This window comes from Cuculus canorus, chromosome 14 (assembly GCF_017976375.1).
Source record: "Cuculus canorus isolate bCucCan1 chromosome 14, bCucCan1.pri, whole genome shotgun sequence".
Taxonomy (NCBI): domain Eukaryota; kingdom Metazoa; phylum Chordata; class Aves; order Cuculiformes; family Cuculidae; genus Cuculus; species Cuculus canorus.
In genome coordinates, this window is record NC_071414.1 from 3,144,190 (window position 1) to 3,171,615 (window position 27,426).

The 27,426-nt window shown below is 45.1% G+C and overlaps 1 protein-coding gene across 4 annotated transcripts in view; it reads left to right on the forward strand.

Annotated features, from left to right (window-relative positions):
- Nucleotides 1-21,282, forward strand: part of FBXW11 (F-box and WD repeat domain containing 11) — a 72,070-nt gene extending 50,788 nt beyond the window's left edge. For all 4 annotated transcript variants that reach the window (XM_054079620.1, XM_054079622.1, XM_054079621.1 and 1 more), the window contains 8 exons: nucleotides 8,216-8,353; nucleotides 8,941-9,059; nucleotides 9,758-10,007; nucleotides 11,165-11,283; nucleotides 12,211-12,321; nucleotides 13,310-13,388; nucleotides 15,264-15,452; nucleotides 18,790-21,282. In XM_054079620.1, coding sequence (XP_053935595.1) covers nucleotides 8,216-8,353; nucleotides 8,941-9,059; nucleotides 9,758-10,007; nucleotides 11,165-11,283; nucleotides 12,211-12,321; nucleotides 13,310-13,388; nucleotides 15,264-15,425 — 978 coding nt within the window. In that variant the 3' untranslated portion in view covers nucleotides 15,426-15,452; nucleotides 18,790-21,282. The remainder of the gene's footprint in view (nucleotides 1-8,215; nucleotides 8,354-8,940; nucleotides 9,060-9,757; nucleotides 10,008-11,164; nucleotides 11,284-12,210; nucleotides 12,322-13,309; nucleotides 13,389-15,263; nucleotides 15,453-18,789) is intronic.
- Nucleotides 21,283-27,426: the final 6,144 nt, after the last annotated feature.

The window sequence follows — 27,426 nt, forward strand, 5'->3', positions numbered from 1 at the left end:
AAAACCCTGATTTAAGGCTTATTCTAGAAGACTGAACCTGAGTTTGCAAGAGCTTATTTATGGAGCTGATCCGGTTGGTGTGGGGTATTCTGTGCTCTGGTGCAGTCTCAAAGCGTGGTGAAGATCAGCCTTTTAACGAGATTGTGTCAATTGGCACATTGCCAGGGTGGAAAGTTTATTGCTGCTGGTTCCATAACCCCAAGTCCCTGGATGTTTTCTCTATTGTTTGTGAAGCTTGGCCAACTGTTCTGTTTTCCCCTCAGGATCAGCGTTAGTATCTGTTTCTTTTGATGAGTTGAGAAGACACATGTGCTCCTCATCTTTAGGCACACGGCAGGTGCCTATATCTTGTTTCCACAGAGAGTTAGGTCCACCTAATTGAGATGAGAATTAAAATGAGAATTTGCTGAAGACTTTAGTAAAATGTGATTCCAGGCCATTGGGTAAACAATGTGCCTTCTTCTGAATTTTGAGCAAGTTCAGATTTAAGGACTAGAACTGAAATTTTAAATGTGAAAAGGGGAAAAAGTCAACTCTCGCCCCCCAATCCCTGCCAGTACCGGGAGGGCTTTGTGAAAGTTGCACTGTATCATTTCTGAGGAAATGAGTTTGTTTACTGCTGTTCTAATTTGATGCTGGAGAAATTTTATGTGCGTGTATGGGGAGAATCTGGTCAGCATTATATGCCTAAAAATTCTGTCAGACAGCCTTTGAAGTCCCTGCTCCACAGACACTTCCCAAAAGATATTTCTCAAAAAAAGAAAGCAGCCAAGGAGAGGGGAGGCTGTTGAGCCACAAGGACCAAGCTCTTGTGGTGCAAGGCACAGGTTCCAACTCATGTCTGAACAGAGCTGAAGACTCCTTTTTTGGATACCCCTAGCACGAGATGGATCCTGGACTTCGCATTTTCATTCACTTTACCCACATCACACCTACCTTTTTTTTTTTCCACAAACAGGCATAAAAGGCTGCAGTTTTTCTTCTGCAGATTTGAAAAAGCATTCACTGTGCCTGATTGAGTTCTTTGAATGCCCCATGCTCTGATAGGGCCTGATAAGTACCTGTTCAAATATAACCTTGTATTTTTATGGTGTTACAAATAAACTTAGTGTTTCCAATGGAAACTAAAAGGTGCGATAACTTTGTTGTTCTGCAGCCCTGTTCCTTCTCAGGTGTTGTGTACAGCCCCGATGCAATGTCATTGAAGTGTCTCGGAGGACCGCGCTCTGTTTTCATTGCTCTTGGCTTGTGTTTTTAACATTTCCCCTCCATATCTGGAATTTACAGCAGTACTTCTCTGTGGCTTTGGTGTAAGCTGCAGTCCGGTTAAAGTTGGTATAGTTTGATGTTGCATCTGTAACCTGAAATTCCACTGTCTCTGAAGTCATTCATATACCTAGAATGACTGTAGAATGGTTTGGGTTGGAAAGGCCCTTAAAGATCATCCAGTTCCAACCCCTCTGCTATGGGCAGGGACACCTTCCACTGGATCAGGTTGCTCAAAGCCACATCTAACCTGGCCTTGAACCCCCAGTTGATGGAAGTTGGTGGAAATGGGAGAGAAAACCAGCAAGACCCCTCCATGGGTGTTACCATGATCATTGCTGCTTGCAGCTGCAGAGTTTTGTTCATCAGGTGCTGCCTTGGAATCCCTTTTGAGATCTCGTGCTTTGTGGCTGTGTTTGCAGAGGTGCTTGATAGAGAAGATGGACCTTTCAGGGAAGAGGGACTGCTTTGTTCATCTGCATCCTCCTGTTGCAAATTGTCCTGGACAGGAATTGAGGGGATTCTTTACTCCCTTCCTGGGGAAACAGAACAACTAACTGTATGATCAGATCAAAGAATGTCTAGCAGAGCATCCCACCTCTGGATAGCATCTGGTAGCAGATGCGTGGAGCAGAGTACAGATGCAGCTGCACATCATCTACATGGGAGTTACGAAAGTGTTTCATGTCCTGCCTCATTTTCCATCTCCCTCAACAAATGCATCACTACCAGCATCCTGGGCAGTACCGTAGTCCTGATGTTGAATTCCTGAGGTTCAGAATTTCTGCAGGTCTTCTCCTCTTCCTCTGTAAGCCCTCAGCATATTCCTCTGTCCAGATTTATCTCACTCAGCATCCTAAGGTCAATCTTTTCTTTTAAGTGTGGCTCTAAAAACCGTTCAGCAGAGCAGCAGTGAGGCTCAGGAAAAGCTTTGCTTAGTGGACCTTTGAGCAGCTTCTCACATATTGGATCAATCACATGCAGAAAGAGACAACACTGCATGAGTTTATATTGTCCACATTTGGATCTTATCTAAGCAGCTGTAAACATCATGAACTTAATTTTTATGTTTTGAGTTCTGCCAAGAAATCATGATTTCATTGTAACACTTGCTAGGAAAAGCTTCCCATTCCTTTTTCTCTAGTATTATTTAGATTTTTTTTTCACTGTTCATGGATTTTCTGGTCTTGGATTTCATACTAAAAATGACATCTTACCCTAAACTTTTCAGAAAGCCAATGCAGTGTTCAGACATTGAGTGGCTCTTGGTAGGACACTCCTGTCCTTTTGGCCTCGCTTTAATTTCAGGCTATTCTTCAAAACATAGCCTGAGGGTTTTACAAATCAAGCCAGAAACCCACTTTTCAGTTATTGGAAGTTTTTTACCTTTTTCTTGTTAAAGTGGACCTTTCTACTTGTATTAAACAAATGCACACTGAATGGTTTGGGTTGGCGGGGACCTCCAAGCCCACTCAGTCCCACCCCCTGCCATGGGCAGGGACACCTCCCACTGGATCAGGTTGCTCCAAGACCCATCCAACCTGGTCTTGAACCCCTCCAGGGATGGGGCAGCCACCACTGCTCTGGGCAGCCTGGGCCAGGGCCTCCCCACCCTCACAGCAAAACATTTCTTCCTAAGATATCTCTATCTCCCCTCTTTCAGCTGAAAACCATTCCCCCTCTTCCTGTCCCTGCACTCCCTGATCAAGAGCCCCTCCTCAGCTTTCCTGGAGCCCCTTTCAGCACTGGAAGCTGCTCTAAGGTCTCCCCGTGGCCTTCTCTTCTCTAGACTGAACTTCAAATATATACATACATATATATAAAAATTAGTGTTATGTTATATTTGAGTCTTATATAGTGAATCACTGTTCCCTGTTTGTTAGACTTGCTTCAGTTATTCTCAGTGAAATGTGTTTTTATTTTTAATTGTGAATAATCTAAAGTAAGAGGAATGAAGGTGGTGGAAAGCACAGATTCTTTTGATGAACAGTAGTGCCATCAGTGGTGTAAATTTTAGTTCGAACGCTGAACAGTTCACCTATAAGGGTTGGTGTTGCACAGCTCTCAGTTGTACAGCTGCTGCCTTCTACATTTCAAAGCATTTTGAGAGTAAAACCCAAATCTAATCACTCTTTGTCATGTAGTTTAGCATGAATCGGGCTGGTTCAGCTTTTTCATGGTATAGGGTAAGAGAATTAATATGTAAAGGCTATGCTTGACAGTAGAATTAGGTTGATAAACGGCAAGCGCTTGGTGTTCTTTCTTCTAACAGTAGTGCCAGTTCATGTTCAGAGTGTTGGTGTGGGCACCTGTATCCCCTGCTGCTCCCTTCTGAAGACTATTACTGGCTCAGGGTGACAGTGCACTCCCGTCTTGGTGAAGGTATCGTCGCATATACCATGCTTGCAGCCAAAACTCTTCAGCTCCTCCACTGAGGTGTAAGCTCTGTAGAACTTAATGGCCATGTAATGTTCTTGTTCATCGTTTCCATTATGCAGCTGGTCTGGGTGAGAGGTGTTTGGTGGATGGGTTGTTGGATACAGTGCAAGTGCCTCTTCTGTCCTACTGCCATGGTACAGAGATTTTATTGCTATCTGTGCACAGTTCCTGCCTCAGTGGTGATCCAGTTCCTATATCTCCTGTGGGAGATTTCAGCTCTCTCTGCTGCTGCATGCCTACCGCCAGCCCTTAGCTTCTTAACAGCAGTTTTTAGGAGTGATAATGTTAACAAGAAAGATGGTAATGCTCTTTACTTGCAGGGTTTTTGTCCCTCTGTGGGCTGCTCTGGAAGAAAGCTTTGCTGCTGGCATGTTTTGTCATCTGTGGCTGTGAGGCAGTCATCCATGTGTGGTCAGAAAATTTGCAGCTTAGGCTGTTGTAGTAATTACAGGACAGCTTGCTTTCTGCAGGTTCCTCTTGAGGACCAGCTCAAGCCTTCTAGGTAGTTTGCATCATTTAGCGTTTCCTTTTCAGGCTGATGTACAAGCTACAAAAGCTCTTTGGCCCACACTGACAGCAGCTTGGAGACCCAACAGTGAGTTCTGGGCTCTAGCTATGATTGAGGGAATCGGTGTCCTTCTTCAGGGGCCTGATGCTTTTTTCCCCCTCCCTAACGGTTGCAGGATCTTCAGAGAGTGTCCTAGAGAGAAAAGACCTCAGAGATGTGGGGCATTTGGTGCTGTGGCCAAGTTGTTGCTTTGTCTTTGCTTATCAAACCCTCTGAACTTTTTACTCGAAGATCTTAAACATCGTTTCCAACCTAAATGATTCTGTGAGTTTCATAATGAATGAAGTGTTAAGCCTGATGACATAAGTTCACTTGCTTCTGCCGTTCCTCTGCCACAGTCAGGGGGAATTTTCTTTTTTCCTGTAGAATAAGACAGGTGAAGAATAAGAGTTTCTTATTTTTAACTGCCTCTGGTCTCAGTGCCTAATATTTCAGGAGAAATCGCTCCATATGTAATGAATGTGCAGGTTCCTCTTTCATTTTTTTCTGCCTAATTTGTCCTGCAGGAAAATTGTATGTTCAGAGGGAACAGCAACTCCTTGGTTTATGGGATTAAGATAAACCCACTTACTCTGCAATAACATTCACAGGGATAAAAAAGCAATTTTTAGCCAAGGAGCTGAACATCATGTACATTATCAAAGGGAGAAAAGTGTGTTCCTAGTAGATTATCCTTAACACTTCCAATGTATAATGTTCCAACTATTCATCCAGATGAACTGCATCTTTTTTTTTACTGTGCATCTTTGTACCACTGAACGTATTCTGGCATGGTCAAGGCTTGGCTTTACCTCTGCATCTTGGGCTGATTTCGATGTGTACTTTTCCCTCTAAATGCCTTTTTGATCCATTTGTGCATTCTTGCAGTTGCCAAATGGCTCTCTTGCTGGGGCAGATGCTTTGGCTCCGGTGCTTGTTCTTTATCCCTTGTATGTCCAGGTTTTGTTGGTTGCACAGCATTTGTCAGCTACTTGCTGCTTTTCTCTAGTGAGCATTTAGAAAAGGGTGAGAAGCCTTTTTTCTCTGCATGTGCAGTGAGGACATAGCATTCTGCGACATCTTGCCTTTGGTTATGAAGCCCCAGTTTAGAGGCAGTTGTCTTGGAGACTTGGAGGAGGATCTGTGGAAAACGCAGTAGTAGGTGTTGCACATTATTAGTGTTGGGTTTGGTAGCACAAATATGCAAATAAACCCTGGGTCTCTTCATAATTGACTCGGTAACAGTCCATAAACCAGCAGTCTCTTTCTCACCCCTTGTATGTGCCCGCCTACTTGGCGTAGACACCGTTTATTAAGATATCTCCTGGACGGAGGCTGCAGATGAAGATTTTACTGACTGCGCTATCCAGTAACAACCAGACATTTCCTATAGCCAGAGGCTTTAATGCGGTTGCCAGTATTGTATTAAACGTGTTCCCTTTCAGAGGGTCCTCCAGGTTGCCCACCCACTCAGACATATTTAGTCATCTAAAATAATGTTATTTCTCTATACATACACATCTGTTTTCACTCTATTGCCAATTGAAACGCTGCCGTATATTCTCTGTGTATTGTGGCCACTTTCCCAGCGTATTGAAAATTTACGCAGTGTAAAGGGATTTTACAAGTTCTCGAAAAACATGAAGTATTTTCCCACAGTAGCCACACCGTATGTCGAAATGAAATGACATCTATTCACAGAACTAAAATGTGCACCTGCGTGTGACTTACTGCTTTGTGCCTTTGTATAGAGATAAATAATCTCTCGGTTCTTTTATTTGAAGCCAGCGTTTTCTTATGGGGATCTTATTAAGTCACTTCCTATAGTGAACATGTGAGGATTAAGGCCACCAGTGTCCCCAGTGTCCAGTGACCGTGCCTCTACTTGCTGCTGCTTCACTTGGGAAGCCGTTATAAGCAAAATTTCTCGGGTTTTATGTTCTTAATATATTCTGTAGCTATTGGAAATCACTGTCGCAGGAAGCTGAAGTGTGAAAGTGTTCGAATGGTGTTAGAGCACTCAGCAGCTTGAGTAATTCAGCGCGTGTTGCGTACAGCTGCTTAGTTCAGAGCTTTCCAAGAACGTTGCTTTAGGGAAACTCCCTTCCACTTCTTAGAAATGAATATCTGAATGTATGTGGTTTCTACAAGTATTTAAATTGGCCAACTCAAATCTCTGATGCTTTATCTCCTGTGCCTTCAGTGTTAGTATTGCATTTTTAAATGGTCTTGCCTTCAGATCTTTAATTACAGTGGTTCATGCTATTAATGTCTAAAATCCTCTCCTGTTTCTGAGGGTCACCTCTGTGGCAGCAAAGGGATTAATGAGTTGCAGCTCTGCCCTCTTAGCACAGATGATAAGTCTTCAGAGAAAGCACAGATGAATCTTCAGATAAAACTTGAGAATTGCCTGTCCTTCCTCTTCCAAACCTCCATCCCGTTCCGAGCAAGGAGCCTGATGCGCAGTTTGCTGTCTTGCAGGCAGGAGGCCAGAGCTGACCCAGCAGCGTCAGATCTGGATGTTTTAAGCCCAGTTCCCAGTCTGACAATCACCCCCGCACTGGCTGGCTGGAAAAGCTGATGCCAAACTGACAGATGAGTTGCTGTCTTAATTCCATTAGCTTCCTCAACGAATTGGAAAGGAACGAGAGGGGATGAATGGCTCATCATCGGACTTCTCTAAAGCATCTCTTTGTACTTCTGATTTAGACAAATTCCTGTGCCCCATCAGGTTTATGTTATGGCTGTGGCTGATACTCTCCAAAATGCATAATGGGAGACAACTGAAGGAGCAAATGCATGGAAAATAAAGTGGTAGGTTAGTTTTCCCTTGGAGCAGATGTGTTTTCCTGGAATCGGAATGTCATAGTCATGCTGCGCTTTTGTCTTTAATAAGCATTTTGGTTGTTTTCCCGTCCTGGAGATGCTGCAGTGGTGCCTGCTATTGCATTGAATGCTAGGGTTTGGTTATAAATATGCTTTTCTGAACAACCTGGCAGTCAGTCAGCTTCTCCCCAGGTTTCCATGCAGTGTTTGGGGGGGAATCTCAGGGAAATGGCTAAGCAAATGTGCTGGAAGACAGAAAGCACCCCAGCCTGTCTGGGTACTGCAGGTCTTGCCCTGGAGTTCTGTGCACGGATTCTTTTTTGATTGTTGGTACGAATGTTCTATCCAAAATGCCACATTTCTTTGAAACCGTCATTCGTTGTTTTACAAGTAATAAAGCTGATTAAAACATGGCAATCATCCTGGTTCTACTATGAATTAATATGCAGCTTCTTAAGGTGTGTCAGGTCTCTTTCCTTAAAAATCGCTCTCTGACTGAAAATGTTAAGAATTAGACTTCTGCAGATTTTGGGGGGGGGGGAGGTAAGTTTGGGTTACTTGAAATCTCATAGTCCCTGTTCAGTTTTGGTTTTATCGGGCTTTAAGGTGCTTAGAGGAGGTTTTCATATCTCAAAATCCCTTTCTAAGGTGTGTAACATCAGTTAATAAGTGAAGTGACTGGATAGGGAAGGAAAAGTCCAAGAACTCCCATAGCCTCCCTGTGGGACTTGGTGGTTCTATAATGTTGGTTCCTCGAATGAGGCTGAACATGGCACCATATGAGCCCCTGGTTTAATCTTTGCTTCTTCTGTCAGATGATTGTGTAAATATGGGAGGGAACTGAACCGTTAGAAAAGGTCGCTCACTAATGGCTCCTTTGGAGATTCTTATTAAGGTTAATTGACCATAATTTTCACCACTAAACACTGACGTTGTCATGGCAAATGATGAAAGTTCTAATTCATTGTGTTTTCTGTAATTTTATTAGAGAGGGAGAAAAGATCCATTTAAGTTTTAGGTACTTCCGATTTAAGGATGGTGTATGCTAAAGTGGGAAGATTGCAGTGTGTGTGTTGGAGCAAGCACGCTCGAGGTGCAGCCTCGTGCCTAACTCCTGGGTGTTTCCCCTCTTGTTAGACTATAGAATCTAACTGGCGATGTGGGCGACACAATTTGCAAAGGATTCAGTGCCGCTCTGAAAACAGCAAAGGTGTCTACTGTTTACAGTACGACGATGAAAAGATTATCAGTGGCCTACGAGATAACTCCATTAAGGTAAGCACTTCCTTCTTTTCCATGGAGGTAAATGGGTGATTCTGCCTCGGAAAGGAGGCTGCTTGTGTCACCTTGATGATTTCTCTTGTCTCTTTATGGGACAGTGTTGATCTGTACAGTGCTTGTGAGGAAGCGATGTCTTCTGTAGCCAAGCTAAGGTCTCCCCTGCACTTTGCTCCAGAAGCCTTGGGGACTGCTAAAGCTGGGAGATAGATATCGGCAGACTGCAGAGTTCACAGAACAGGAATGAAGGCTGCATTCACCACTGTCCTCAGCTGTGTCTTGTCATTGCAAGTAGTTTGCTTTCCTGCTAGTAGGTTGCTTTCATACTGATCACCCATGGCATTTTCTTTTGCAAAATAGGCTTTTAGCTTTTTGTGGTCACTGGTTATTTCACTGTTCTGTCAAAAACTTGTGCCGAGATTTCCTCAAGCTAAAAGTGAGGACGACCCCCTCACTGGACAGGCTAATGACCCATGTAGTCTTCCTGCTATCTCCATTTTTTTTCATTCCTTCTCTGTTGCAGCAACATTCCGGTCTTGGATCCACATTTTTTATAAGTCATTTATGCTTCTCATTTTTAACAGATTTGGGACAAAACAAGCTTGGAATGTTTGAAAGTATTAACAGGACATACTGGCTCGGTTCTCTGTCTGCAGTATGATGAGAGAGTGATTGTAACTGGATCTTCAGACTCTACAGTTAGGTGAGTGTGAAGTTTTTGCACAAAAATTAGAGTATGAGAACTGGGGAGACTTAGTGATATCCAAATATCAGTAAACATGCCTAACATGAATGTGATACTCTGTTCCATAAGCAAGGAATTCAGACTGGGCAAAGCATCACGTTTAATAATGTCCGATGTGAAGGCGCTCAGGTACAGTTCAATGGAAGAGCCTTGTCTCCTCTTGGTGTCTGGCATTGCTGAGCCAGTGCCAATCTCTAAAAGCTTTAAGAACTGATCTGAGCACCATTCAGGTGCTGTACGTTTAGAGATTTTCACTTCACATAAGTTAGTAGGTAGCCCTGGAGGGTGCTAAATCTGAACAAACAGTATAAACCAAAAGAAACACATCTTGGATAGCATATGTTTTGGTCTGTTCCATCAATTTATACATCATACAAGTTTTAGTCATCCTGGAAAGAGTTGTAGCAGCAGTTTGTCTTAGCAGTTGTCCCAGTTTAGCTATTTCTTGGCCTAGTTGTTAATTTGTTGCTTGTGAGTCTGAGACTTGAACTAGGATATGTCCCCAGCACGCATCTTCCTGCCTTCTCCGGGCTATAAGAGGTCTTTAGCAACCAGATACTCTCCATTAGAGACAGCAGCAGATGTGTACGTGTTTACCATTTATACCATGTATAGCCATCATCCTTCATTGGGAATAAAACTCTCTTCTTTTGCAGAGTTTGGGACGTGCATACAGGTGAAGTTCTGAACACATTGATCCATCACAATGAGGCAGTGCTTCACTTGAGGTTCAGTAACGGCTTAATGGTGACATGCTCCAAGGACAGATCGATTGCTGTTTGGGACATGGCATCACCTACTGACATCACCCTGCGCCGTGTCTTAGTTGGCCATCGTGCTGCCGTTAACGTGGTAGACTTCGATGACAAGTATATTGTGTCAGCATCAGGGGATAGGACCATTAAAGTAAGTTGGCAGAGCTCTGATGTAGCTCTGCATGCCTACCAAGCCAGAAAAGCTGCCGAGTGTTATTGAACTCCAAACAACCAGGGTGTTCATAGCAATTCTGTGCCTTTTTCCTTACCGTGGAGCTTGCTGCTTCCTCTTGCTAGCTGTTAATGTCTTTATGCGCATAACTAGGCTCGTAACATTTTTGTGGCTTCTGTTGTACAATTACAAAAAAGTGAAGCCCATTTTCTGTTTGAACTCTAGTCCCAGGATCGGTTTGTTTGTTAAATGTGGCACATTCTGCGCTTTTTTCCAAGCGGTACTTTTTATTTCAATTGGCAATCCTGTTCCAGACATGAAATTTATCAGCAGTTGCCTTTCCTCACTATGCCTTCCCAGCAGCTCAACCCGACTTTGCCGTGTTTGAAGAATTAAGAGGCTGTATTTGAAGACTGTTGCATACCAGCAGATTTGAGTTACCCAGAGTGTATTAATACAACAAAGGCGTTTCCACCCTTCCCTCTCTAGAAACAGAGCTGCCTTAGACTGCGCCAAAAAGCTTTTGGCGCTTTAATGTCCAAATATCAGCCAGAGATCCTGCTCTGCTCTTTGTTGGAAAATGAGCCACTGGATACACTGTGTTACAACTTCAATTACAGTTCATTAAAAATGGGCAAAGTTGATTGAATCGCTTAAGAAAGAAGCAGCCATTAAATTTTTATAGGCCACGGTTTTGGCATTCTCTTATCAGTAGGTTGCTAGCAATTTCCTCGGTAAAAAAATGTGGGGTTTTTATGTATGTGATAACTTCAGCTTTTAAAAATGATTACTGACTTACCGAGACTCAAGTGTAATCCAGTTTTTTAAATCATTTGGGGCAGTCTTTACCACTTGAAAATACTTGTATACAACCCCTGGAACTTTTCTCATTGTTCTGACATGCAACAGTGGTGCCCCTGGCTTTTGTCACTGCTACGTCCCCATGAACGCAGTTCTCCATTAATGCCACATCCCACTCTTTGCCCAGAAAAATGCCATGCGAGTCTTCATTCCGCTGTCCAGCAAAGCTCAGTCTCAGACCTTTTCCATTTATGAATTCATAATGGCTTCTGTTGAAATTCAAAAGCCTTGTTTGGGTGGAGTTCTTAGAGGAGCTCTTATCTTGTGTTTCACAGGTCTGGAGCACAAGTACATGCGAGTTTGTCCGTACTCTAAATGGGCACAAGCGTGGCATTGCCTGCCTCCAGTACAGGGATCGACTAGTTGTCAGCGGATCTTCAGACAATACTATTAGGTGGGTGCCCATGAGCTGCTATCAGTATGTAACGGTGTATGTTTGCAGGTGTGAAAGCAGGATTTTCCCTGACCTTTGATGGTGTCCTGCACTGCCACACGTGCAAAAGATTCTTAGTGTGTCTTGCTGTTGGAGCAGATGATTTAAGAGCGAAAGTTAAGTTGGTGTGAAAGTAAACATATCGCATCCCTGTGCGAAAGTGAGACAGTGAGGTTTTATGTCAAATGTAAACAAAACTTTCATATGATGCTGTAGTTTATCACCTTGCCTTCTGCTTGGAGAGGTGAGGAAGATGTCACTGGTTTTTGTAATTACTTTTTACCTCTAATCGTTGCTTTATGCAGAACAGAAGAGTGTATCAAAGTTTCCTAAGGTAATGTAACATGTATCCAACATTTACTTGTATGTCATTTTGAATGACTAAGTTAATTCTGGTACACTGCAGCTGCAACACAAACTTCCCTCCAAACATCTCATGGTTCTCATGACTTTTTAAGCAGTTTTTGGTATCTTCCCCAGAAAACCTTTCAGTAGCTGGCTTTGATCACTGCCTGCGAGGCTATGGGGCAGCACTCAGCCTGAAAGCTGGGGAGGGGGGGGGGGCCTCTTGATCAGGGAGTGCAGGGATGGGACGGGGGTAACTTTTCAGCTGAAAGAGGGGAGATTGAGATGAGATCGTAGGAAGAAATGTTTTGCTGTGAGGGTGGGGAGGCCCTGGCCCAGACTGCCCAGAGCAGTGGTGGCTGCCCCATCCCTGGAGGTGTTCAAGGCCAGGTTGGATGGGGCAGCCCGATCCAGTGGGAGGTGTCCTTATCCGTGGCAGGGGGTGGAACTGGATGGGCTTTAAGGTTTCTTGTAGCCCAAACCATTCCATGATTCTGTGATGATTCCATGAAGTATTCATCCTTTCTCCTCTGTTCTTTTAAGGCTATGGGACATTGAATGCGGTGCCTGTTTAAGAGTATTAGAAGGCCATGAAGAATTGGTTCGATGTATCAGGTTCGACAATAAGAGGATTGTCAGTGGAGCCTACGATGGGTATGTTTTTGAAAGCAATTTCAAAAAGTTTTGCTTTTCTTAGCAGAGCATCTTCTGAAAGCTATTGAGCTTCATGTTCCCTGGTGTAAGGGTTCTCTTCTTGTTTGACTAATGGACCAATATTTAACTGACTGGCTTCAGTGTGATCATTTCAGCACAGCAGGCTGCAGTTTTAAGTAGCAAGGAAGCGCTTTTCTGATGCTCTTTATCACACTCCTAAATTGTGTTAGTACTCTTACTTTGACTTTCTGTAGTAAGTAAACTTTTGTCTGGCTGAAGTGGTGTTCCTTTGTTTCTTCCCTTAGGAATTGCTCCTTGCCAGGGTCTGTGTGCTTAGAGTAGGTTAGGCTTTCTATGTTTATAGGACAGCAGTACTGGAGACGTTTATTGAGAACATAACTATATCTTCTGGGGCTCTCAGAAGTCTTTAACCATTTCTATTGGGTTGAGGACGGGAGCCCCGCTGTTAATGCTTATGGTTTGCTCATTAATTTGAGTGTGTAGTGGGTCCACAACAGCTTATGTCCATGTCCAAATTCTCCATTTCCTTCTCTGCCTGATTTCTGCTTTAATTGAACAATAACTGAGCACAATTCTTGAGCTGTGTTTATCTCTAGCCTTTTATGTGGGTTTAGTGTCTCACTGGGGCTGGTATTTCCAGCTTAATTCCTACTGGAACCTTGCATTTCATCAGTAGTGCTGTGAGCTTTTGAGATCTGTGGTTCTGAAGTGGCTTGTGCATACGCATGACCAACCCGCCTGGGCCATCACAAACATCTCTGTATTTGCTGCTAAAAAGAAATACAAAACTCTATTTTTACGAGATTTAGTGTTACTATCTTAGTGAAGATAGATTTTCACAATTTGCTCGATCCTGATGAACTTACTGTAGGGAAAATCTGGTGTGCTTTACATTTCTTTAGATGTTTCTAATATGCTTATACTTGAAAAGGTGCTTTCATCATAACGTTCTTATTTTCCTCTATAGCAAAATTAAAGTTTGGGACTTGCAAGCTGCTCTTGACCCTCGTGCCCCAGCAAGTACATTATGCTTGCGTACACTAGTGGTATGTAAACTTAATTCATTTGGGGTTATCAGAAATCTTTTATTTGTGAGTGTCATTTTATTATGTTATGGTGGGATAGGTGAGAAACTGGGGATGTTTTATCAAGCCTAGGCTGCTGCTTATTCTGAGAACAAGGAACAAATTATATATTGTTATATCCTGAGTGATTTGGGTCTGAGCTTAAAAGAAAGAACAAGTTTTTCCAGTTTCAGATTCTCAGATAGTCTTAAAAAAAAATCATGACCATGACACTGTATCAAATCATTCCCGTTATTGGTACGTTTCCATAATATAATTGTAGGTCTGGATTGCGATTTCCTCTTGTTAAAAAGGGGGGATTAATCTCGTGAGTCTTTCTCAAACCTTCCCACTAACCCTTCAGTTTGGAAGGTAGAGAGGTGAAGAGGGAAGGGTGGCTGAGTCAAACAGGTTACCACAGGAACTCTGATCACTTCGGAGGACTATCAGGTTTAAAGCTGTTGCTTTAAACATTACGTTATTCTTTGTAATGAGGGTTTTGCTTTATTACAGTAGACTTAATTAAAAATAGATTGAGGGAATTACTTCCTTTCACCAAAGTGTGCATGAAATTTTATTTCAGGAATCAGTTTGCTGAGCTATAATAGCCACGACCCAAAGTTGTTGTCTGTATGTGATGGTAACTGGCTTATTCAGTGTGTGCTTGCCTTTCCAACACCTAAAGAAGTGATTACATGGCCAGAAATGTTTCTCATTTTCCTTTCTACTCAGTAGTCCTTGCACAGAGATGAGATTCAACTGTTCTTTTATCCCACACGAATGCAGTGCATTTAGTTTTACTGAAGAAGTTGATTCTCTCCCTTCTGGGTGCACTGTACCTCACGTTACTGTCTGGGGATCAGTCTGACAGCTCCAGGTAGTTCTCTAATAAAGGTAGCGTATTTCTTTTAAATTTATGACAAATAGATAAGAGGGACAAAGAGGAGAACCCTTTCTGGGCCTCTTAGTGCCATTTTGAGATGTCTTGGAAGAGCTGATGGAGTGTGACGCTATAGTGGCCTTCCAGTACCTGAAGGGGATGTACAAGAAAGCTGCGGGGGAGCTTTTGACAAGGGTGTGTAGTGATAGAACGAAGAGGAATGGCTTTAAATTGGAAGGAGGAAGGTTTAGATTAGACATTAGGAAGAAATTCTTCACACTGAGGGTAGTGAGGCAGCAGCCCAGGTTGCCCAGAGCAGTGGTGGCTGCCCCATCCCTGGAGGTGTTCAAGGCCAGGTTGGATGGGGCTTGGAGCAAGCGGATCCAGTGGGAGATGTCCCTGCCCATGGCAGGGGGTGGAACTGGATGGGCTTTAAGGTACTTTCCAACCCAACCCAATCAATGAGTCTATGTACTGCTCCACCTCCCTGTCCTAAGGCCGTGTTTGAACGCAGTCGTCTTGGCTAGTAGCTGAGCTGCAGGGATCCTTGCAGCAGTGTGTCCTGGCTGGAGCTGCGATGGGGCTCTTCAAAAACAGAGACTGCAGCGATGTTGAATGCAAATATTCTGTAGAAGGAGCCCTGGCAGATTGTTGGTGCCAACCAACCTTCCACATTGCTGCTACATTGATTGATAGGCTGCTTTTCTCATTAATAATCTCAACCTCTGTGGCTGGCCCCTTCAGGGAGGCTCGGGGTGTACAAGCACTGTGTTTGGAAGCCATGTGTACTGCTGAAAAACAGTTTACATACAGAATCAGCTTTTTTAGACTCGATTCTGATTATAACTAAGGTTTTATTAACCAGCACCCAGAGTTTAAACATAACGTTCTGTGTCCAGATACAGGTGTGGTGGGTACACATGCAGTGAAATTTTACCCTCTCCTTGCTTTGCTAACTCATTCCATATTGCTCACAGGAACATTCAGGACGTGTCTTTAGACTCCAGTTTGACGAATTTCAGATCATTAGTAGTTCCCACGACGATACAATTCTGATTTGGGATTTCTTAAATGTGCCACCCAGTGCCCAGAATGAGACCCGCTCTCCGTCTAGAACATACACTTACATCTCCAGATAACAGTCTGCACTTTACTGCCCTCAGAAGGTAAGGAACTACCTGCTTTTTTGGGTATATTATAAATATTTGTAATTATCACTCTGCCTGCAGGTTGGTTTAGTCAAAACAGACTGATGTTTTCCTAATACGTCTTTGTGCCGCTTCTTTCGCCATCTAGTTTTTGTGTGGTCATGCTTCAGCTTATGAAACCTCAAATTATAAAACTTACCTCCTTCTATAATTCCTCCTGTTTCTAACTGGATACTTAGGTGTTTTATGGAAAGTTGTTATGTATTCACAACATCCTTGGAAACTGAGGAGTCTTGGTGTGTGGCACAAGTATTGCAGACATCCTGTGAAATCAGAGCCTTTTAGAACTCCTGATGCGTCTGCTCACCGTGTGAAGCTTTATAACGAGCACTGTAACGCCTCTCCAGTAAGCTGAGCATGGGTGTGATCTTTGGAGAAATGCTCACCAGAAAGGAGCAGTTAAGTGATGACCACAAATAGTGGGGAAAGCTTTCAGAACTGAAAATTACATCGTGCTAGGCAACATGACAACTCTGGAGCTGTCAGAAACTGTACACATGAACTTGACTATTTTGTTTCCATTTTTCTGCAAGTCAGCTTTATTTCAGCCTCAAAGTACGGTGGGTAAAAGCTCCGCTGTAGATCTGTTTGTTAGGACAGTCGATCCTTTTCCTTATGTCATCTTTATTGCTGCCAACAATTGCACTGCAGACTATAAACAGCTGTGAACGCTGGGACTTGGGAACAGAGAAACTACCTTACCGAAGCTGAGTGGAGGCCTGTTCTTCAGTGCCCCGTCTCTGCCAGCGCTGAGACTGGATGCTTCCAAGGAAGTGGAGACACCGCAGCAGGAGGAGTAACGTTGCCTCAACAGGAAGGATTTATTTTAGTTAAAGTAGATAATTAATAGTCTGCTTAAAAATTGTGGGAAAGGCTTTCCTTGTCGTCATATAAGCATGAGTTTTCATTAGTTATCTGTATATGTTTATCCCAGATGCGGCACTGAGTTCCTCAGGTTTTTCCACTCCTCCTTTAGGATCTCTGCTTCTGGCTAGGAAATACCTTCTTTGAGATGCTGGTTCTTAAAAGTCAGCTTTCTCTCACCTGTAAGCACTTCTCAGGCAACTGTTGGCTGCCTTTCATGCTAACTGAACTCAAAGCCAAGATAATGTCCTCTCTGGATCTGGCACTTGGATCTGTCAGCTTGTTACGTTTCTCAGAGGGTCAAAGCAAAAAGCTGGCTGTTGCCAGACCGAGTTGCCTTTCTGAACCTGTAATTACTTAATATAATTAGGCCCAGGATAACGGAAGAAGTCTTATGCTATGAAGATGAGCTCATATGCAGAATCGGCAGTTAACAGAACTTTCCCTTAAAACCACATTTTAAGAACAGTGCTGCAAGGGTAGTTTGGTTGAAGTCATGGACTTCCTCATCCTGCTGCAGTAGGACAACAGGATCAGAGAGGCTAAACTGCTCAACTTAGCGTTTGTGCAGGGTGGGAACTAAAAATTGCTGGGAGATAAATGCTGTAATGACCCCAAGAGCCAGGTCTTCCAGTGCTGCTTATCTCTGACTTCCACTTCAAAACTGTGTCAGGTGACACACTTGCATCCTTGTTGTGGAAAAGTTTGTGCTGTCGTGGATAGTAGAGTCCCTAGGGACTTTGTCCTGCTCCTTTTAAGACAAGTACTGCTATTGGCTTCTGTGCCACCTCTGGATGTACCGGATGAACTGCTGCTGTGGGAGCTCCAAGGCTTGTGGAAGTTGAATGGGTTTCCCTCTCTATGGAAATCTTTTATTACCTCTTTTCTGAGTAATTCTATTTTTCCCCTTGCCTTTTCAGGCAGGTAGAATAGTCTGTGGGAGAAGACAATACTTTTTGGAACAATCTCCATCTATCTTCCAGTTCATCCATGAGACCTCTTTTATTAGTTTTCATTCATGGAAAAGCATTACATAGTGTGTCTTAAGCACAAAAGAAACCAGGAGTTGACTAAAATTTATATCTGTTTATTATCTGGTGTCTTGCTTTCCCCTCTTGCCACACGCAGCCCATGAGACCCAGTGTCAGTGCGATTTGTCAGCGAAATATGAAATGCCTTTGGCAGGGTGTTCTTCCTTTCAAATTCTGCACGCTTGACAGTCTTGCACAGCTCATGCCTGACTTCTCCCATGACGCACAACCGAAACCACGCAGCCCTCCATATCCTGGGAGCTGTAACGACAGTCTTTTAATAATTATTTCCCACGGAGGGAGAGATGCTGTGATGTCACTTTGACAGGTTTGTCTGACTTCAGGATCCAAAACACATAAATCTACATAAAATTATGGTCAAGCAGCTAATATTTCATCGTGACATTTAATGAAACAGTTTTACATGCTTTCAAACATTATAGCTTTCTGAATTTTGAAGCAGCCCCGTATGCTTTTTTACAAGGCTTGCGATGTTATGCCTTTTCAAAGCCGATCGTTTTTGACAGCCCTGGCAGTTGGCTGCGAGAGTTTTATTGCTTTCTGTTGAATTCCTGTTGTTTATTGTAACATGATAAAAATTGTTACCATATGATACTCTAATATTCTTATATGAAGCACCAGCCCTTGGGTTGGGGGAAGGGAAGCCAAGGGGAAGATGTTTAACCTTCCATGGGAATTTCATATCAGAAGAGAGGATGGTTCTCTGTAGCCCATAAAAAAATGACTTTGGGAAATGGCAGGTAAAATCAAAGTTCAGATTTAATTACACTAACGACTTGCACTGGCTCCAAGCTGATCATAGAGTCGTGGCTGAAAAAGGTAATCAGAATATAAACCTACTTGAGTGTGTTTTGTCTGTTTTCTTAAAAACTCATGTATTAAAGCTGCTGAACTTGCATCCTGTGCAGAGTTTGCTCCTCTGCAGCGTGGAGGAGAAAGGAACGTTCTCTCACGGTTGTGTGCAAGTTGCTGTTCCAGTAAATAGTGCTCAGCAGGTAGCAGCCTCGCTGGGGTCACCTCTTCATCCCCAAGAAGAGGTTTGGGTCATAGAAAACCGCCAAGATATCCGCAACCCCCCAAGGAGTGCTGCCAGCGAGTCTTGCTCTTACTCAGCTGAATTCAGAGCATGTTCTACAATGAGGGCAGTGTCTGCAGAGGTGCATCTCTCCTTGAAGGAAGGACTGTTAGCACAGAGGGAAGTATTTAACGGCAACCATGCCCTGAATGCGCTCTGTAACTTGTGTTCCTCATAGGTTTTCTTTTAGTTTCAGACTGCGGTGCAAACAATGGTGTGGGCCTGCCCTCCTCCAGCTGCCTCCAACCGTGGCTTTTGGATTTGTATCTGCTGTCAGTTTACTTTGTCTTTTTGTCTCTTTCAGGGTTCCACAGTCTTGAACTACTGGATTTTTGGCTACTACATGCCTGAAGACGTCGATCGACAGCTAAAGTCAGAATTGGTTCTAGATGCTGTGTAGATGCAAAGCAGCACAAGTCTATATCTAAATTTCTTAATCTTTCCTGCTCTCAGTGGTCATCTTTGAATTTACTACAAAGTCACTGACTCCGAGTAGATGAATTTCAGAAGCCTGTCCTTCCCTGCAATGAGAAATCCAAAGCTTCACATGTAAATTGTCTGTAGAAACTGAACTCTGATGGCTTGTTTTTCAGAAATAAATCAGAAGTCAAGAAAGGACTTGGCCTAATTTATATTGCTTTGCACTTTTGTCTGACTTTAAAGAAAAAAAAAACATTCTCCAGTGAAATTTGGGTGCCAAACACATGCCCAGAATGTACAGAGCTTTGCTTTCCGAGTCACCATTGTCCTTTAGCCTTTACTCTCATGACAGATCCAGAGCCTGTTTTGTTTGATAGGAGTGTACGTTGGACTCTTAGAAATATTTCTGAATGGCTCAGTAATATTTTTGGATTACAGTTTACTTGTTTCTGCACCAATAATTTCTTTTAAATTAAAGATTACCTGTAATTCAGGCTAGGTTATCTATACTAGTTGTATAGCACTGTCTTTTTTCCTTTTAACTGTGCTCTGTATTACAGCCGTCCTACGCTTCCTAATGTTTGGTAGAGTAAAACCTTTCCATGTGCGCTTGCCTCATTTCAAATACTGTATAAGCATGTAGATATAATGTACATAACCGCGTCACCTCCGGGTGCTGAGAGTCAGGATCTCCTGACACTACACACTAATGCGAACCGTGGTAGCACTTGGCAGCAGGATGTTCTAACTACTGGCACTGTAGGAGTTGACAGGAGTTACCGAGACATTTTCTCTGCGAAAGGAAGTTTTCAGTATTCGTTAGGATTTTTTTTTTTAATGGGAACTACATATTTTAAAATGTCATTTCTAAACTTTTGAAAAATTAAAAAAAAGTTTAATTTATGTTCTGTATCTTATATTTTTGTGCCGCAGTATTTACCGGTGTCTTTCTTTTAACACCAGCAGGTTCTCACAAACGCCTGCCGATGTCTTTTCTTAGCATTAGTTTGGCTGCTCAATGGAGAAGGCGCCATGGGCCAAAGTTTAAATTTATTTATGTGTGATTTGTGACACTTCCTTACGGTGCAGTGGAGATCCCTCCGAGTCTGGTTACCGTGCTGATCACCATGCCAGTTTTCTTTTCCATAGCTATCAGCTGTTGCGATGTCCTGCTCATGGTTCCTCTTCGTTAGCGTGCTCGTACTGGGAAGTCTCAGGAGTTTCTTCTTACGTTGTCATAGTCTCCGCTCTAATTTATGTGTTCATGTAAACGCTACTGTGTTTTTCTTATGTCAGAATAAAACATGGATAAATGCAAGCGTGACTGTTTCATCCGCAATAGCCACGTGTGACTACGCCTGTCGATGGCTTTTCTTCCGTGCTTCAGTCAAGCTCTGTGTGAAATCCTCCTGGTTTCCCAGAGATGATGCGTGCTTCACAGAAATGTACTGTCATTCCTTCAGCTGTTTGTACATCCTGTATTGTTTGTCTGCTGGCAGCGCTTTCTTGCGTTTGCATTTTTCCCTTTTCCAGTCAGAAAGGTTAGAGGTTGTCCGATAGGCGAGGGGTCGCTCTGGTGTTACGGCTGTCGTTTAGGAGCTATCACACGTCAAGGTGTTACCAAACTGTTACAGAAGCACGACTTAAGGTTTTGTCCTCCTCGCCCTTCACGCTGAGAGAGGTGTTTGGATCAGCCTTTAAGTTAAGCACCCAGTTACATGTTACTGCAATGATTTTTATTTCATCGAGATGACTGAATGTGACGAAGTAGAGGATTACAAGCACGCTCCTAAGCGTCCCTAAGATCACTTCTTGGTAAGCTTGACAGTAGTTCGTGAAAGTGTCTTAACGTTACCCTTCTCATCTAATGGCTTTAATATTAAAACTCTTTAAAATGAGAAAAATCTCGCAGCCCTGAAGAAGTATTTGTTTCCGAAGATCGGAGTCCTCTTTTTTTGTTTGGTTTTTTTTTGTTTGTTTGTTTGTTTCTTTTTTTAAAATGCATGTGTAAGATTTAAATTCCTGTTTTTATTTGGGAGATAATGATATTTGAACATGCAGTCTGAACTTCTTTGTGCTTTGTGTAACATAGCAGTGGACTTTTGTGATTGGCACCCAAGGAACTCGACTCCTGGGATTCATGGTAGTGATCCTGGCTGCACTCTGGACTTTGTTTTGCTAACCATAATTGAGCAACTGTACATTACTGCTATATTAATGTTTCAAAGCACTGGGATAGTCTAATTCTAACTTGTAATTATGTTTGCCAATTATGTTTGGAAAGTTGGTGTATGAACAGCTTGAAACTGTTAAATTGTACAGATATCGTTCATGATCTAAAGCTTTGTACTGTGGAATGTGCTTAATAAAAAAGAAAAAAGTTTGAACTTAATTAAATGACTTGGATGGGTAACGCTGTCGAACCGAACCTCAGCATCGCGTGTTGGGTAATGCAGCAGCCGTTGTGCTCATGGAGTTGTGTTGGAAGAGTTCCGGTGTGGCGCCGGTGCTGGCAGCGCTGCCCCAGTGGGTCCTTTGGCAATGGAAGGCGCTGGGCCAAAGCGTTTCCAACCCCAAACGCATCCACAGTGGCCAGGCTGCGTGGTTGGGTGCGCGATGTTCTGAGATGGATTTACAGCCATCCTGGGTTTACAGCGCGTCCTTTGGGATGAGAGGAGGCGGTGAGGACAGAGCTGAACTGGTTCCCCCATCTCGGAGGAGATTTGTCTCTGCTTTGCTGCAGCATGTTTGAGTCGTGCATTAGCAGAAACATCACAAGAAAAGGTTTCTCTTTATCGAGAATGCAGATAGAATTTTTACTATATTACCATGTCCCTGGCTGCTGTCTGTGTTCATGCGCTGAGCCCTCTGCAGAGGTGGAGTATTCCAGTCCTCGTTCTGTCTCAAGCAAAACGTTTTATTGGGTTTTCTTTAGTGCCTGGTGAGAACGAGTGATTCGGATTCGGCCTTCTCGGCTTTGCCTGCTTATCCCCTCGTCTGCTGTTAGTAGTTTGATTTGTGAGTTAATTTGGCTTTTAAACAATTGGAGAGGTTGTTGCTGTGTGGTTAATGAGTTGCTCCAGTTCATTTCTGCACACTTGGACCAGGCGTGATTGCTCGTGCGGATCCTCTGCTGCTGTCTCGTGCTGTTGGCACAGCAGGACTGACCGGGATCTTGTCCGTGGCGGGGTATGAGGGCAGTGGGGGCTGGAAATGGCTTGTTAAATCACGTTGTTTTGGCCATCCCTCTGGCAGGTGAGCTGGCTCTGCGTGCTGACCACGGGGCTCACTGCCGATCTGTCTTGAAAGTGTTCGTGTTGGTGAGGTGGATGCTGGAAGCGCTAATCTGAGTGGCTGAGGGCCCTGGGGCTGTTCAGCCTGGAGGAGGCTGAGGGGAGACCTCATCGCTCTCTGCAGCTCCTGGAAAGGAGGTTGTGGTGAGGTGGATGCTGGGCTCTTCAACCAAGTAACAAGGGATGGGATGAGAGGAAATGGCCTCAAGTTGCGCCAGGGGAGGTTTAGACTGAATATTAAGAAAATTTCATTACTGACAGTGTGGTGAAGCCCTGGCAGAGGCTGCCCAGGGCAGGGCTGGAGTCTCCATCCCTGGAAGGGTTCAAAGCGTGTGGCTGTGGCACTTCAGGACATGGTTCAGTTGACACGGTGGGGTTGGGCTGATGGTTGGACTGCATGAACTCAGAGGTCTTTTCCAACCTAACGATTCTATGAAACGCTTTTAAAGGTGCTATAAACTCTGTGCTAAGCATGTGAACAAAGTTCTGGCTAAGTATTGGCAAATTCACTCTTCAAAATGTCTCTCTGGTGTAGATAAGTTTTTATTCTTCTTGGCCCACTCTGACACTGGATAATAGTTTTCGAAGTAACATTGCTGCTGCTCTGCTTGGAGCTCCAGTTCACAGAGAGGAAAGCCAGTAAACTCCCATGTTTTGTGCTAAAAGTGCGTTGTAAAACATGAAGCTTTGCTGAACTAAAGGGGCTGTGAATGTCTTGCTGGATATCATTACCCAAATAAGCCATAAAAGCTCTGCGATAGATGTGGAGTATAAACTTTGAGGTCAAACTTTAAAATTCCATCTTACCTGGGTGGCCTTTGGTTGTGGTTGGTTTGTTGGGTTTGCCCCTTGCAGTTGTAGGCTGTTTAACAGTCATCTGTTGATTCCCACTGGAAAACTTCACAGCGAAGCCGTGGAGGCACCTCTGCCGGGTGCTCCCACCCATCCTGGTGTGGTTTGGGGCCCCTTTTGATTCCTCCCACCCACCGAAGGCTGGGAGCGATGCGCTGCCCTGGCCGCGATGCTGTGAAACACCCCGAGGGCGTGCGGGCAAGGAGGGTGGGTCTGGGGACCATCTGGCCCTGGTTAAGGAGAGGCCATGGAGTGTTCTCAGGTTGCAAGGTAGGAGGTGGACCTGGCTATGAACCGTGCGGTGGGTTGGGATCGACCCCGCTCATTGCCTTACTGTGGTGTGGCAGCTCCCTGTGTGGTGTTACTTCATGCTCTTGGGGGCTGAGGGACCCCGCGCTGCGCGCAGTCCCCCTACCAACAGCATTTGGTAACCGGGTGATGGGAAAGGGTTTGTGCTTAGGAATAGGGCGATGGCGGTGCAACGCAGCTGTGTCCCTGCCCTGACTTGCACTGTGTGTTGGTTTGTTCTGTGGGTTTGTTTGGTGGGTTTGTTGGTTTGTTTGGTGGGTTTCCTGGCCTTGGCACGGTGATGGGCATCCTTTGTACAGAGGAAGGATGTGTCAGCAGTGGCCCAGGTGGCCAAGAAGGCCAACAGCATCCTGGCTTGGATCAGCCATGGCGTGGCCAGCAGGAGCAGGGAAGGGATCCTCCCCCTGGGCTCGCTGCTGGTGAGGCTGTACCTCCAATCCTGCGTTCAGTTTTGAGTCCCTCAGTACAAGAAAGATGCTGAAGTGCTGGAGCATGTCTGGAGAAGGGGAACAGAGCTGGGGAAGGGTCCGGAGCACAAGTCTTAAAGGACAGGCTGAGGGACCTGGAGCTCTTTAACCTGGAGGATGAGGGGAGACCTCATCGCTCTCTGCAGCTCCTGAAAGAAGGTTGTGGTGAGGTGGATGCTGGGCTCTGCTTCCAAGGAACAAGTGATGGGATGAGAGGAAACGGCCTCAAGTTGTGCCAGAGCCGGTTTAGGTGTTAGGGGAAAAGGCTGCACAGGGTGCCCAGGGCTGGGCGGAGGCGGTGCGGTTCCACGGTCTGGCCCAGCATCTGCTGCAAAGCCCTGAGCACCGGTGCCCAGCGCCGGAGTCTCTGCCTCCCTGGAAGCAGATGGGGCTGCAGGGAGGAGGACTCAGGCTGTGGGGCACCATGTAGGGATGCTCTGGCTCTGCACCTCTAAACCCACCCAGCCACGCACTGCAGAGACTGTGCTTTGAGCTGGTTTCCAAGCGTGGGTGCTCCCTGCCAGCTGCTCGGGGCTGTGAATCGTGTCATGGACCTTCTTATCCTGGTCCCTTCCCCCATCTCTATGGCAGGATCTCTTCTGCCTCTTTTCCACAGGATTTCCTTTTTGTCCCTATGGCCGGGGTTTCCCTGTGTCTTTCTGAGCTCCTTCACCCCAGAATCCTCCCTGCCCGCAGGAGGCTGCTGCTGCTCCCCCCTTCCAAGAGCTGCTCAGCCGCAACACGCAGCCACTGCTTGTACAAGTCAAAAGCCTCCAGCAGGATCGGAAACAGCAACTTTCCCTTCTGGAGAAGCACGAGGGGTGGATATTTATGGAGGTTTATTCTTGGTACCTGCTGGAAAGTCTCCATGAACAGCAGTGACTGCGTGTGCCAAAAGGAGGAGAAGATGGATGGAGGTGAGTGCCCGCTCTGGGGAGACATTTCCCCTCTGGAGGTGGAGAACAAGCTGTGAAACGTTCTCGCTACGTGTTTATGGATCTGCTGGGCAGGCGGCCGTTGCTCCGCTCCAGCACACTCGTGCGCGATGTGTTGGTGCGGGATCGGCCTCCCTCGCATCCAGCGGCAGGAACGGCTGGGTGGCCCCTTTGCTATTGGAGATGGGTCTTGGTCTGAAGTAGGAACATCTTTCCTTGTGTGCATGATTCTAAAAATCACAATTTCATCTTTTCCTTGGCACAGGCCAATGCAAATAGAGGGAGATGCATTTGTATCTCCTGACTATTATTTTTTCCAGAGTCAAAAATTTTCTATTTCCTTTTCCTCCTTTTTTCTTCTTTTTTTTTTTTTTTTTTTTTCCTTTGAAGGAGCCCTTTGAAGCGTTTATTTTTAATTTCCCAACACATCACTCTTTGAAGAAAATCGTACCCTTTTTTTTCCTATAGGTCTTCCACCGAGCTGGGTTGGCTCTTCCATGCTGGAGGAGCAGCCGAGCCAGGGACCAGCGGCTTTGACTTTTGAGCCTCTTGTCCGGGAGGGCGATGGGCAAAGAGGTGGTGCCTGCCCTGTCAGCCGGAGGAGACCCTGGGGTGCCCAAGGAGCCACCGCGGTAGCAAAGGCTGCTCTTGGGCTGGTGCATCCCTCCGTTGAAAGCAAAGGTGCCTCCCCCACCGCCAAAGTTTTGATTTCTAGAGAAGAGACTAAAGGTAAACTGAGGCACGGGGCTTCTGCAGCCACAACCAGCAGTGCTTCGGGATGTGCAGAGCAGGGGAATGCTCGGTTTCTTCCTGCCGGGGGTGGCTCACAGCTTCGGCTGCACAGCCCTGATCTGCCCAGTGTCAAGAGCAATGCAGCCTTTGGTGACCCTCGGGTGGTTACTGAGATGTGTCCTCACCGGGGGCAGCCCTGGAGTCTCGCTAGAGCCAAGAGCTGCAAATGAAAAAGAGGAGCACCGTGCTTGGCTGTGGCATGTTTTTCCAGGTTCTCTCTCCTGCTGCCATCAGATTTACCGTCTTTCTCTTCAGCTAAGCACACTCTTTCACCTTGAATCCTTGAGTTTCTCCTTAGAAATGTGAGCTGCTGTAGAGCACCTTTGGAAAGCAGATACGGAGCCGTGGGACGCTCAGCACCCAGCCTGGGTTTTTCGCAGGTGGTGAGCAGTCTCAAGTTTGATGGAGCCTCATTAGACTCCAGGATTTGGGGTGCTCTGAGCAGCGGCTCTTCTAAAGAGTACTGGGAGCTTGGTGGGTCTGGAGGAGGCCGGCTGCCGGCTTCCCCGGGCTCTGGGTGGCGAAGCACGGCTGCCATAATTTGGGAACTGGGGAGCAGTGCATTGTGCTGGTTCATTAAGCCTTGTAAATGGGAATGTTTTAAAAGGATGGATGTGTTCGTGATTTAAAAGGAAAAGAGGAAAGGCTACAATAATACAGTCTCTCAGGGTTTCACAAGCAATTCTGTCCCATTCACTTTCAGGAGCTCGTGCACTTGTTCACATTTTGAGTGAGCCGGCACTCACAGGAGGCGGGAAAAGACGCTGCTGTGAACACTCGCGCTTTGTTTCCTAATGACAGAACGGTCTGTTGAACTGGTCCCACGTGGCTCTTAGTTTTGTGACACCATTTCTTTGCGGAAGGCTGTTGTTCTCTTTTCTAGCTCTCAGCAGAGCACATCCTTGCAGCAGTCCCTTCCCACCAAGCAGCTGCCGGGGCTGCGAGATTTAAAGGCGTTTGCCCTCCCTGGGCTGTTTGTTGCCTTCTCTGGGGAAAGGCTGACGCACACCGTGCCGGCAACCTGGATCTCAGCTGGAGAAGCTGATCTTCTTGGCCTGGGCCCCAGCTTACCTGCGTCCATGGGAAGATGCTCCTCCAGTTGTTGCCTAACCCTCCCCGTGCTGCTCACTTGTTCCCTGTAGCTGAAGAGTAGTAGAGGGAAGAAAGAATCCAATATGAGGTCTTCTGGGGTTTTTTCTTACATTTTTTTAATAGCTTTATTGAGATTAATGTGTTGCTAAGAAAGTTAACTTATGGGAAACGTATTTCCCTAACATGGCTGGTGAAATCCTAATTTATTTGGTAAATAAACCCAAGCAAACAAAAGCTGTAGAGAGATTTCAGGATTGGAATCTTTGAGCTGCAAGGAAATCCTGGGGTTGGTAGAACCAGTGCCTTTGTGCAGCTTCCCGTTTGAGCCTTGTCCTGGGGGAGGTTGAGTTTCCCACGGGATCTGACTGATTAAAGCGAGTTGCAGGATGGAGTTCTCGGAGCTTTTCCAAAACAGTGAGTCCGGATTCATGCCTTTGGCACCTGTATTTTTACAGCACCAACCACAATATCCCACTGGCTGAAAATCAAAGCCTCAGTCCTTATTTTCAAGGTGTGTAACACTCTGGGCTGTGGATTTCTGACAGCCAAAAGCTTCCAGCCTCAATTAAACAACACAGCATCACTGGCAACGCAAGTGAGGAAAGCACATCATCTGTGCAGGACATGGACCTTCCTCTGAGAGCCTGATGGATGCCCAGGAGCAGAGGGGCATCGTAAGTATCTCTCCATCCTTCCTGAGGGCCATGAGGAGCCTCAGAGCCAAATTCTCCTACAGAAAATGCCTAGGAATAATGCAAAAAAAAATAAACTCAGGAAAGAA